General features: G+C 46.1%; 1 protein-coding gene across 3 annotated transcripts in view; it reads left to right on the forward strand.

Moving 5' to 3' along the window:
* The window catches only part of FNBP1L (formin binding protein 1 like), a 1,167,050-nt gene that overhangs the window by 611,948 nt on the left and 541,625 nt on the right, over nucleotides 1-13,477 (forward strand). For all 3 annotated transcript variants that reach the window (XM_069641836.1, XM_069641837.1, XM_069641838.1), the window contains exon 6: nucleotides 12,013-12,117. In XM_069641836.1, coding sequence (XP_069497937.1) covers nucleotides 12,013-12,117 — 105 coding nt within the window. The remainder of the gene's footprint in view (nucleotides 1-12,012; nucleotides 12,118-13,477) is intronic.

The raw sequence follows: 13,477 nt of genomic DNA on the forward strand, positions 1-13,477 counted from the left end.
TTTGCCACCTCCCGTGGTTGTGCATGTGTGTACTGCTATGTATTCTTATATTCATGAGCATGTGAATCCATGGCAGACCCCATGCTGGAGAAGGAACACGTTACTTACCTGTAACTGTTGTTCTCCAGCATGGGTCTGGCAGGGATTCACATGCGAACCCTCCCGCCTACCCCTCTGCAGCTCTTCGCTTGGCCCTACTGCCACTTTACGTGCTACCAAATCTGAAGATGGCTGCCAGAGGAGGGTCTTAGGTAGAGGGCAGTCATTGGCTGGGGGCAGTATGAACCAGAGACCAGTGATTGGTTATTAGTAGAAAGACAGTTCAGAAACAAAACTGATACTGATTTTTTCTTTACCGAGGATTCCCAGCCTGACGATGGGAAATATTCATGAGCATGTGAATCCATGCCAGACCCATGCTGGAGAACAACTCTTACAGGTAAGTAACTTGTTCCAACCATCATCCTCGAACTCTCCTGAAAGAAGTACATTTCCTCGACTCCACCATAACAATAAAATATTGCCTGCTATAGACCACAGTATATCGCAAACCAACCTACTGTGCCAGCTACTTGAAGTGTGACCGATTCCACGCAGTGCACACAAAACATGCTACAATATTCATCCAAGCATTAAGAATTAATTGAATGTGCTCATACACAAGGGACCGGGATAAATGCATACAAACTTTGAGATAAGACTTCATCAACCGTGGATACAACTACAGAATGGTGGCCATACCGATTCACACAGCAACATGGATCCCCTCGAGCAACCTCTAAGAATACAGCGTGAAAGGGACACAAACCCAGGTGTCACTGGCAGTCCCAGACAATCCAGAGTTGGAAGCCCTTCACAAGATTGCTAAGGATCTACAACCCATCCTGCAACAAGATTAGCATCTGAAGTTTTCCCTGCAATTCCCCTCCTTGCTTTCAGGCAACCAGCCAATCTCAAGGGAATAATGGTCAGATGCAAACTACTCACGAATAGCACATATTTTCTAACCGTGCCTTGCCGATACAAGATGCCTAGCCTGCCCACATATCACCATTTTGGACAAAATCAAGATACCCCACATGGGGCAGAACTACAAGATTATGGGGGCGCTTACACGTGGAGCCAGCAATATTGTTTACTTGATTATGTGCATGAAATGTCCCTGACGTGGCTACTGTGTTGGGGAAACTAGTTAACCTATATATAAATGCATGAACCTCCCATATTCGGAGTGTCAAGCAATGCACAAACGAGAGTGCAATTTGTAAGCATTTCTGGGAAGCTAATTGTACCCTTGATCTCAAAATTGTTTTAATCAGGTGTAATTCCAGGACCAACCAAGTCAGAAAGACCTACAAATTCAAATGCGTGCACATTTTTAATACACTAGCAGGGGGCTTGAACAGAAATTGCAGTTTCATAAGTCACTGCCAACTAACAGATTTGAACTTTTTCCATTGTGATGAATCTGATGATGTCATCACTCCATTCTCTGAGGTAGCCTCTCCCTATGTGGCCAGGGGACGACAGCCGCTACCTGATCCTGACCCTTGCGGTGGCTGTGTGAGGACCACCTGGGGGAGGTGACCCTCAGGGGGGGAGGGGAGGTGACATGACATCATTGAGGGAAATCCCATGCCCTCATTCCCTTTTGAAGATGTTCATTCCATTCCTCATGCCTGAATGGCATACTGTAACACTTTTCCTCAACCCCTTGCCAGACTGAATCTTAGTATTCCCCCAATCTAACACAGAGACCAGTATATCAATTACTGAGATGCGAAAGAGACAGAGAGCAATAATGATCACTCCCAATAAGATCTTCTACCAGCTTCCTCAACATCATATAAAGAATGATGTGGTAACTTCTGAGATGAGGAAGAGGGACAGAATAATGAAGATCATGAAGACCAGTAAGCGCGCACTTAGCGGTCTAGTCTGGAGATTATTCAATCATGCTGGGAAGTTTAAAACCAGCGTAGCTGACAGCAAGCAGAGAGAGCTGCAGATGCTGGTCTACACGGCTTCTTGCACGGATACTGACCAGTACGCTGGGGAAGAGGACGCTGCAGGAAACAGTGTCACGGCTGATCCAAACAGCAGAAGAGGAAACCGGAATGCAGTTAGCTCACCACCTGAGAGCGCAAAGCAGCGTGGACTGCATATAGCAGAGGAAGACATGGTGAATGCGCAGCAGCTTGTTGGGCACACGCTGAGCCTGCAATATAGGGTAAAACGAAGCAGAGAAGCGAAGGGACACTACCAGCACCCGGTAAGCCCATGGAAGGAGGAAGTGTTAGTGTTGCCTAAAAGTGTGTGCTACTTCATAGAAACACGGGAACAACGTGAAGAGGTTTACAAACCTGTAAGCCATGCCACGAATGGGTCCCTGAGCCCATATCGCAAAAGACAGATTTGAGAAAGAAAGCCAAATACGAATTAACTTGGAAAGGGGGTAACATCCCATTGTCTGAAAAGAGCTATTTAAAGTTACATTGTTGAGCATGGAACGACGCAACAACGTTGGGCTAATATCATTTCAAGGATAAAAGGGTAAAGTAACTTTGTGAAAGTCCTGGCCGAAGAGTACACCAGGCAGAGTCCAGTGTGTGTAAAGGCTGAAGTGTGTGCAGAACGAAAGAGCATCTCAAAGAATACAAGTGCCTTTGAAACTGAAGTGCTATAAGCTTGAAGCAGAGCCTGGCAGGAGAGTATACCAGGCAACTTGCAAGTCTGGGACTGCACCTAAATTGTAATAGTCAAGAAGAGAATCCATAGAAAGTAACATGCCCTTAGGATGTTACATCAGCTCAAACCTGAAGAGAAAACCTGGGGAAGGGAGTCCTTTCCAAGAACGGAGAATGAGCTTGATTACACTTAGTTGAACATTTGTTGTTATGGAATCGGGGGAAGGGATGCATTCCCTGGAACTGTGAACATTTGTCCACTTAGTACATCTGGTTGGATTTACATCTTTGTGTTGAATTTTTGTGCACCTTAAGATCCAGAAACAATATCCTTTGCACCTTCGAGTTAGTTTTAGAGTGTGAGGGCCAGAATAAGATTTCGGAAGCCAACATATTTTTGCTTTGGACATCTTGACGAAGGACCGACCCGTTAGTTTCTGTTGAGAAAGTGAAATACCTCCTAGATTAGGCATAGTGAGCCATTTTCCACCCCCTTTATTATATCAAATAAAGGTTTACAGCCAAACCCTTGTGTCCTCTGTATCTTAGTCTCATTCCTGGCTCCTCACACTACCCATACAGGGATCACAACATTCAGACCTGACACTTTACATAATTTTTTCCAAAGCCTTTTACAGGCATTCCACTGACACTGCACCAACCCCACCAGCCTCTTAAGGCAATTAATCATTGCTGGACTCCTTTCAGCCCAGCCCCATCTGCCCTCAAAAGTGCCCAGCTGAAGGCTTCCTAAAGACTTGTCATGGCCCTGGTCTCTCGTCAAACCCCACCCTTAACTCATGATTGTGATGCAACACAATAAAGATTTTCCATAATAACTTACTAGAAATTCTTGATTCTATTAAAGACACGGAGGCAAGCATTATGCTTCTCTTTCTTTTATTATTATATAAATAGAAAGCTCAGCAGCAAGTGTTAATGCACCTTACTGAAAGCGCAGGTATGCATGGCAGACAAAAGGTGCATGAAAAACACAAATAACTTAGAAAAAATATAACAAACAGTGTAAACCAGAGAAAAACTCCATTTCCCATGGTTCTTCAGGAAAGGGTCCAGTAAAGGGTCACTAACATGTGACCTAGTTCACCAATGAATAACTGGCTGTCCACATAAACAGTCATCCACATTGTGTCACTTCCTCTTTCGTAGCTGAGAACTTTGCTATTCAAGAAGAAAGACGGAGCGAAGAAGAACTTTAACTGAGGTCGTCTTAAGACGGAAGCCGAAGCGGAGCTGAGTAGGCGATCAGGAGGGCTTGTCTGTAGCCGCTGTCAGGGAAGAGAAGTAATTAGAATTAGTTTGCATCAACGAACCCTATTTCCCCTTACGGGGTGGGAGAGAAAAAGTGTGTTAATCTGACATACATAAGTCAGTCCAATAAGCAGTAACATTCCCAAACTAGTTGCGCAATTATTACCCCAAAGGTGATTAGCGCTGTTATTTCTCTTGCTGGGCGGGATAATGCTCGCCTCCGTGTCTTTAATAGAATCAAGAATTTCTAGTAAATTATTATGGGAAATCTTTATTCTATGTCAAGACCGGAGGCTCCCATTATGCTTGTTTAAAGCTTACTTACCACGATAGATGCTGGTTGTTCCAGCAGTTTCAGGTAGAATTCCTTGAATATTGATTCACCTGACCAATCCGTCATTCTCATGATATCTTCTAGGCATACTCCGACCTGAAATGCTTTGGAAGCCATGGCTCCTCTCACCGAGTGGGCCCCGAAATGCAGGGTATCTATTCCTGCTTGAGTCAGAGTCCAGCGCACCCAGCGCGCTAGGGTTGGAGACGAAACTGCCTTGTGCGGTTTACGCAGGGCTATTTCGTTCTCCTGTGCAAATGGAATACCACCCCATCAGGAGAAAAGGTCCTGCCCGCCAGATCGAGAGCTCTAACGTCAGAGACCCTCCTGCAGGAGACTAAGCAGAGCAGCGTAGTAAGTTTGCCTGACAAGGCAGTCCGAGACAGGTCCTTGTTATGCGGCCATGACAGAAAAAGATTCAGAACCTTGTTGACGTCCCAAAGCTTATAGCGGGACGGGGGCGGAATTGTAAGTCTGATTCCTTTAAGGAGTCTGCAGACGAGCTGATTCTCTCCAGCTGGAAGCCCTTGAATAAGATCATGCCCGGCGGAAATAGCTGAGCGGTAGGCGTTAACTGTCCTATAGGCGAGGCCTCTTTCAACTAATGATGCCAGGAAATTTAGGATTTCCTCTATAGGTGCTGAAACTGGATGTGAACCGTTCCTTCGGCACCAGTTACTCCAGGCGTTCCAGGAGTTAGAATATCTCTTAAGGGTAGCAGGGGCCCAGCTTTCCTCAATGAGGTTGATTGCCATGGCTGATATGCCAGGAATCCTCCACCTTGACCTGAAATGCTCCAGGCTGCTAGGTTCAGTGATCCGTTGAGGAGAAGGGGGTGACGCTGCCCTGACGGATCCAGAAGGAGATCTGGAAATTGGGGTAGAAGGATTGCCAGGGTCCTCGCTATCATTGTAAATGGAGGAAAGGCATAATGAATCCCCTGGGTCCACTGCTGTAGGAATGCATCGGTCGCAGCTGCTGCTGGGTCCGGTCTCCAGCTGTAAAAGATGGGTAGCTGGGTGTTGAGACGGGATGCAAAGAGATCTACGGACATGGGGCCCCATGTTCGCTGGAGGCGGAGAAAGATTTCTCTGTCGAGCCTCCAGTCGCTGAAATCTGTGGAGTGACGGGAATGCCAGTCCGCCACTACGTTTGTGAGCCCTGGGAGATATTCCGCTGTCACCGAGATCTGGTGTTCCAGACAGAAATGCCAAAAGTCCTTGGCTAATTCCGCTAGAGGTCTTGACTTGGTCCCTCCCAGGTGATTGATGTACCGTACTGCGGAGATGTTGTCCATCTTTAGTAAGATACAACAACTCGCTTTGCCTCTGGCAAAGGAGCGCACAGCGAATGAGCCGACGAGGAGCTCCAGACAGTTTATATACATTTTCAGCTCCTGAGGTGACCAGAACCCTCCTGTGGCGACAGAGCCGCATCTCGCTCCCCAACCGGAGCGACTGGCGTCTGATTCTATGATAATATCGGGGGTGGATCCGAAAATGGCTCTGCCGTTCCAAGCTTCCATATGAGTGAGCCACCAATTGAGCTCCGTGCGCGCGGAGGTCGACAGTGTCAGACGTTGAGAGTAGGAGAGGCTCCGTCTCAGGTGCTGACCCTTGAGCCTTTGCAATTCTCTGTAATGAAGAGGACCGGGAAAATCGCTTGAATGGAAGACGACAGGAGACCGATTACTCTTGCCAACTCTCGAAGAGATATGAGGTCTCTGTAGAAGTCTGCGGATCTCCCTCCGTGTCGCGTGTATCTTGGCCATGGGAAGAAGTTGTTGCGAGTTCAAGGTGTCCACCAAGAATCCGAGAAATTCTAGATTCTGAGATGGACGGAGTACAGATTTCTCCCAGTTTGAGGAAACCAAGACTGTGCAGTAGGTCGATGGCTATTCTGGCCTGATGCACTACTAGGGCTTGAGAATGAGCCATGAAGATAATGTCGTCTAGATAGACTATTAATCTGACTCCCAGTTCTCTCAAGCGGGCTACTACTGGCCGCAGAAGTTTGGTAAAGGCCCAAGGCGCTGAGGAGAGCCCGAAAGGTAAACTTGTGCACTCCCAGTCTTGGTTTTTCCAGGAAAATCTGAGATAGCTTACGTGGGCTTGGTGAATATGAACTGCTAGGTAAGCGTCCTTCAAGTCCAGGCGCACAAGCCAATCGTTTGGCCTCAGGATGTCCCTGAGCATGTGTATCCCTTCCATCTTGAAGTGATGGTAGACAATGAAGTTGTTGAGAGCTCTCAAATTTATAACTGGGCGTACTTTTTGCTTCCTGCGAACCAAGAATATGGGACTGAAGAACCCGCCTTGGCTTGAGCAGGGGCGAATTGCTTGTTTTAGATGTAGACTGCGTATTTCGCCATCTAACGCTTCCTCGTCTGATATGGACATAACTAATGGTGCAGGACGAGTGGTTTGATGAGGTTGAGCGAAAAACTCTAAGCGCAGGCCGCTTGCTGCGTCCCTGATCCATGCATCTCCTGATAAGGAGTCCCATGCCTGTGCAAAAAGAGCTAACCTCCCCCCTACGGGTGTCTGTGGCGCAGGCGCTGCTATGGGTACACTGACCTGTAGTTTGCTGTTGGGCTGGATATCTTGCACTTCTTCTCCATCCACGACCTCTTCCCCGCCCTCTTGAGGGGAAGAAGGTGTCTGAGCGGTCCTGCCAAGAATTGTATTGGTCCCGGGATTGCTGAGGTCTTCGATCAAAGGTGAAGCGGCCGGAGGAGCGACCTCTGCCTCGTCCGGCCCTGGAGAAAACCTTAGTAGCGAAAACCCTTCTGATGGAGGCTTGAGCCTTATCCAAGGCTGTAAATGTGCCGACGAATTTCGACATTTCTTTCATGAATGGGTCTCCGAAAAGCAGACCTTGGGCTGCTGCTCCTGATTCCGTATCTGCTAGCTCGGTTAGTTTGCCGTCAATTTTGTGTAAGATACCTTTACGGCGTTCAGCCGAGATGGCGCAACTGGCATTACCCAGTAGACAGAGGGCTCTTTGCGCCCAACCTGAAAGGATTGTTGGATCGATGGGATCACTGGAATCAATGGCCGCCTCGGCCAGGTCCATAATCTTGGCTAGAGGACCAGTAATGTCCAGGACTTCCAAGCGCGGTCAATACCCTTTCTCGGGTCTTTCACATTCTTTCCGAGAAATGTGATCATCTTGGAGTCTAGCTCTGGGGTGAGGGCTACTTTCCCAGGAATATTGGGGCGGGGGCATTCTGCCTTTAATCTGGCCCTTACTTCCTTATCTAGAGGCTTGCAAAGTCTGTTCATGATGTAATTGGTTGTTCTGGACGAAGGTTCCCAGTCAGAGGATCTGGGGTGCACAAGATCTTCTGGAGCAAACATCCCGCTAGAAGTGGGGGGTTCCTCCGTTACCTTCTTGGGGTTAGGGCCTGCCACAATCCCAGAGGTAGAGGGTTGCGACCCTATAGTTTGAGAATCCTCATCAGAGGATGAAAGGGGATGATAGTTATCATAGACCCCTCTATCTTCGTCATCAGTGCCCTGTTGTTCTTCCTCCGGGCTTGAGGGTCTAATACCCCTGTTGTCTTCCTCGGGGTAAGAGGGTCTTTCGAGGGAAGGGGTGTCCTTCCTGTCCATGAAGGCTTTTTTTAGCCTGGAGAAGGCGTCTGAGACGGCAGCGGTGGCAGGAGTAGGCTGGCTCGGGGGGGTCATGGAGTCTTTGCTCCTACGAGCCGGAGTACATCCCCCATCTATAAGGTGCTTTCTTTTGTGGGTTTTCTTTCTCCCTGTTGGGGAGGTCTCCTGTAGATGCTCCTCCATACTGTCTAGGCGCTGCTGGATAGGCAGGAGCATCTCAGATACTGCCTTCTTGATGGTGGTCTCCACTGAGGATCCCAGCACCTTTTTGAGGCTGTCTGCCATTGCCACCTCATCTATCTGATATTCTTCCTCCTCATGATCAGACCAATCCTGATCTGCCTGGGGGAAGTACTGAGCTGCCATAATCAAATTCAAATGCACCTTTTTTTTTTTTTTTTTAAATATAAATGCTCTTTGTGGGCAACAGACAGCCTTCTCTCAGCCCACTTAATTTCAGCCAAGGGAGGTGTGGAGCACGATACCTTGCTGAATTGGAAAGGCAATCTGCTTCTGTGGAAGTTATCTATAGAGACTTCCTTCGTTTTCCATTTTCTTTCCTTTTTTTTTTATACGGTTAAGAAGAAAGGAAAGGGGCTCGTAATTGCAGCTGGCGCTCGCTTTCAAAATCCGTTGTAAAAGCAACGGAAATGACAAGCGAGCGCCAGCTGTTTGAGGAAAGCACTCAGGGAGCAGAGGCTCCCTCTAGTGGCCACGGAAGGACACCGCAACGAAATGCTCTCCGTGTGCGGCCTTCCCGGGCTCTGCGGGAGTGAAGAGCGAGCCGGGGGCCGCGCACGGAGGAGTGAATAAATTAGCAGGCCCGCTCGCGAACGCGAGGGCTCCTGTCAGTTAGCAGAGATCCTCCCACGGCAGCGAAGCTGCTAACGCGAAGGATCGACTGAAACTGACATGGAAAATACAATGAAACGCGTTACGCGCGCGTATACTAATTACAGTTAATAATATGTACATATATTAGTCAACTTATTAAAATATATTTAAATTTAAAAATTCTAGATTTTTTTTTTTTTATATGAACAAGGAGATAAAAATGAGTACTTATCTTTGCTGTGAGCAGCAAGAAAGAGGAAGTTACACAATGTGCATGACTGTTTATGTGGACAGCCAGTTATTCATTGGTGAACTAGGTCACATGTTAGTGACCCTTTACTGGACCCTTTCCTGAAGCACCATGGGAAATGGAGTTTTTCTCTGGTTTACACTGTTTCTGTTCTATTTTTTCTAAGTTATTTGTGTTTTTCATGCACCTTTTGTCTGCCATGCATACCTGCGCTTTCAGTAAGGTGCATTAACACTTGCTGCTGAGCTTTCTATTTATATAATAATAAAAGAAAGAGAAGCATAATGGGAGCCTCCGGTCTTGACATAGAAACCCTATATGGTATTTGACACAGTTAACACACTTGGCTCCATGAGTCACAGGCCTAAAGCATAACTGGTTGGTATTGCATCTTTCATCCTTCTAAAAGCTCAAGAACAATATGTTGATTGTGCTACCACTGATCTTGCAAAGGGACTGACCTGATGTATAGAAATGCACCTACAATGACTAACCCTAACATATTCCCTCCTGCTTTCCTGAGAGCACTGTAACATGGTGGGCTGTTTTTTTCTTTCCCTGCTCTTCAGTTCCATTGCCCCTTGCCACACTTAACAGTGTACCATTTCGACCTTGAAGATTGCAATGTGTGCGGGGGATTCAACATGTGCAAATCTATAAATCCGGTACACAGACCGGCACAGATAACTGGCATTTTCCAGGTGGGGCGATGGAAGTTGTAATGTTTTACAAAGGCTTCATTCCATGCCTGCCTACAAAAGCGGAGGAATTCCATAAAAGCTTGCAAGTGTGCCAAATAAATGACTGTTAGCCTAATTAAGGTATCAACTTGTTTTCTTTTGAAACAAACATTCTATTCAACCCTTGGTTAACACGGTTCAAGCACACTTTATTTTGCACTGCAAAGTAAGTTACCGTTTGGCAAATAGTTGTATTAGTGTATGCAGCATCCAATGTCATTTTCAAGGCACCTTAGACTGTTAACACCTCTAACTGTGCCCTGATGGTACCTTGAGCATTTGCTCATGGTCCTCCAAGCAATGGCTCATGACAACTAGAAATGTACAGTTTGCTTACTTTGCTAACCGATCTTTCCCTGTTAACGTTCCCATTCTACTATTGTAATGTCTAACTGTGCGTTGATTCTTTTGTACATCATGCTTCCTTCTCCCCGACCTGTACCCCCCTTTTCACCTCAGTGAAAGCTGTGATGGAGTCTGCTTCCATGTGGCGATATATAAAACTGCAAAATAAATACATAAATGGAAAGTCCACTGGCACTTGCTTTCCTTCACCCTTTCTCGATGTTTAAGGTGACCTTATGTGCTATGGCGCAGTTAAAGGTGTTGTCTGGTGTTGGAGACATTTCGAGATTTCCATAGTTTAATGCAATGCACACCCCAGAATCTACTTGGAACTGGGCAGGCGTACTGATTAGTGGGATTATCTAATCGTGGGACCCTGCAAAGGATGTTAAAAGCTCTCTTGTGCACTTGTGCCAAGGAAGTTGGATGCAGATGATGCCAAAGCAGCTTTCCTCTCCTAGTGAGCGTTCGAGAAGCAAACCTCAATTTCTAGTGTGTTGCACGCAGGTCCCGTTCTAGAGGTCATCAGTAAACGGAGGATAACACAGGGGCAAGGCGGTGGTCATGGAAGCAAGCAAGACCATGCAGAGAAAGAGAGGTTCGCATCCTGGATCCGCACTAAGAAACCAAACTCTGGTACCGAATTAGACGCGTTCTAAAAAACCAAACTAAATAAATCTTAAGGGATCCATAAGATTATTTTCCTGCATCTCCAGACAGCTTTTGTTGAAAGGTCCATCATTATGGTGATTGACCATTACATCGCCTTGCACTGCACTCTCGTAATGATCTTTCCACAGTGATATGAAAATATATCATTCTTTTTTGGTTGTGTATATGTTGATCCTATGGTCCGCCAAAAAGGTAATGGTCAAACTGTTGCAAATAGGACACTTCTTCAGCTGCACGTTTTCAACCATGCATGAATGCTTTTTCTTCAGAATAATGTCAGTAAATGTCTCCAATATCTTCATATCTCACCAGAAACTCTAAGCAGTATCACACAGCAGACTTTCCCCAAAACGTCACTTGCATTAAATGACCATTTGCAGTATATTCGCTTCAAGCTCAATCTTTGAGAAAGCCAGAATCTCTGTGGTCAGTTACCAAAAGTGCCAGGTGTTACTCTATGCCCCCGGTAGGAGTGAAAAGGGTCTCCCTGCATCAAGAGCCAAGACTCCTGAGTGCAGACTCTTCTTGGTAACCATTTCCAGATGCATTCAAATAATCGGACGATGGATTCGCATAAAACACATAGGGGGAGAATGGCAACTGTATGCTGACTGGAAATTTGCGTGATATACCCACAAATTGCGTGTCCACAGCTGGTAGATTTTGAACTTTGGGTCGCATTTCAGTAAATTTGGTCCAACTATGCTCCTGAAATTGCAAACCCAAATCTCTAAAATCTTTGAAGAATTGAGCCCTTTTCCTCCAATGACTTGCAGATATGAATACTCTAAGCCTGTCTGTTTTCTGCTTCCCTGTTGGAATTCCAGTCTATCTTGCTTTAGTCAAAAGCCAAAACATCCCTTTTGACAAACTTATTGTACTTTATTAATATCGATTATGCAGCAAAATATGGAACATTATTGAAAAGTAGCCAACTACATTAGGTAACCTGAAGAGTTTGGGCCAGTAATGTGTGCTTGTGCCACATTTCCTTAATGAACATTGCGCATATATGGGGACCTGCATTTGCGGTTAGTTGATTTGATTTGTTTATAGCCCAGATTATGGCGAGATCAATGGAGCCCATTTGGTTTATTTAGTTGTTAGTTTTGTACAAAGTTCTACTTCCTTAAGTGGTGATGAAAGTTACTTTAAAAATGAGTTTTTCGACTAAGGTTTGTGCATGATATGGAAGGAATTGTATTTGTTGCAAAAAAAATAAAAACTACTTTGAGTTTAAAGTGCCCTGCATAATTTCTTTCAGAGTAAAAAGAAGTTTGAAAGGGAATGCAAAGAGGCGGAAAAGGCACAGCAAACTTACGAAAGGTTGGACAATGACAGCAATACAACAAAGGCAGATGTGGACAAGGTAAGGGGGTTTCTGATCAATTCTATGCAAATGTAGAGGAGCCCCTCCATGCTCACACCCGAAATAATATAACCCACTAGGGAAAAAGGCCCAATACACCTCAGATAAGGAGATCAAGCTTTAGTAACATAAAGTAAAGACGCGCCGGCAAAGAACTCTGCTGCCGCGGAGCGCTCTACCGAAATCAGCATGGATGATAGCTTATAAAGGAAAAAAGCGTCACGACTGACGTACATCACATAGGTTACAAATCCACGCAACTGGTTTGTGCAACCCTATACAAAGACGGCCTGCTCCATATGGGATGCCAAGTCATTGGTCCCAGATTCTCCTGTCCATCTTGTTCCACGGAGGGTTCTTCTTCGCACGTCATCGGGTTCAAGGCTCCTAATTGCCATTTAAAAGCACAAATCCTAGCATGCCCTATCTGTGGCCTAATATGCACCTGGTAATGCAGACATGTGCGCAGAGAATACTTTCGAGGTCACATTATCTTACAAACCCCAGCTCGATCCCAGACGCGTTAGCGCCGTACTAGTTCCCACCCGGGGCTTCGATTTGCTATTTTCCCTCCCTGGCATCACGCGGTACAAATTGCAGGGGCCCAGGATACACTGCTATGATCTTTTGGATACATTTGCGAACTAACTGCTTTGTCAGTGGTCTGGCCTATACTCTGGAATGTTGGGGTCTCGGGACAGGGGCATCTGGGCCCTATAACTTGGCGTTTAGGCTGGGGGGGTCAGAGGCTTGGGCCGATAACTGCTTACATGGAGCTCTTTGCCCCCTCTTGGCCTTGTAGGGCGCATTCTTTCTGGGTTACCCGTGCTGCTGGTATGATACAATGAGGTTTATGAATCCCCGTGGGTTTGGCCTTTCCCACTGCTCCCCAAGCTGCAATCCACTCCTGCAGTCGCGCACATTTCTAGGTTTTATGCCTGTGCTTACTGTACCGGCTGTTTTCTAAGATGGTGCTTCATTTCCTAGTGCAAACTACACCCAGTCATATACTAATCTACCCAAAATGCAGCTTCTTTTGCCAAGCATCTACAGCACACATTTGAGCCTCTGCTGCATTCAAAAACTCTTGGGGTTCTGGGATGATCGCCCCCACTACCCAACACACATGCTAAAAAAAGTAGGTATGATTGCATTTTTGCAGTACCAGTGCATGTTTGTATTGCATTTTTAACAAATGTTTGAATATGCTCTGTCACCCACTTTCTTTTCATGGACATAAACATGGTCCTTGGTTATTGATACTGAATTCATGTGCTGCTCCCCTTCTATTAGCCAGGCATGCAGTACACACTACAAAGGTCCATGTTTCCCATTTAGTTTCATCCTCTGTTCAGTATTT

This window comes from Ambystoma mexicanum, chromosome 1q (assembly GCF_040938575.1).
Source record: "Ambystoma mexicanum isolate Mex_15411 chromosome 1q, UKY_AmexF1_1, whole genome shotgun sequence".
Lineage (NCBI taxonomy): Eukaryota > Metazoa > Chordata > Amphibia > Caudata > Ambystomatidae > Ambystoma > Ambystoma mexicanum.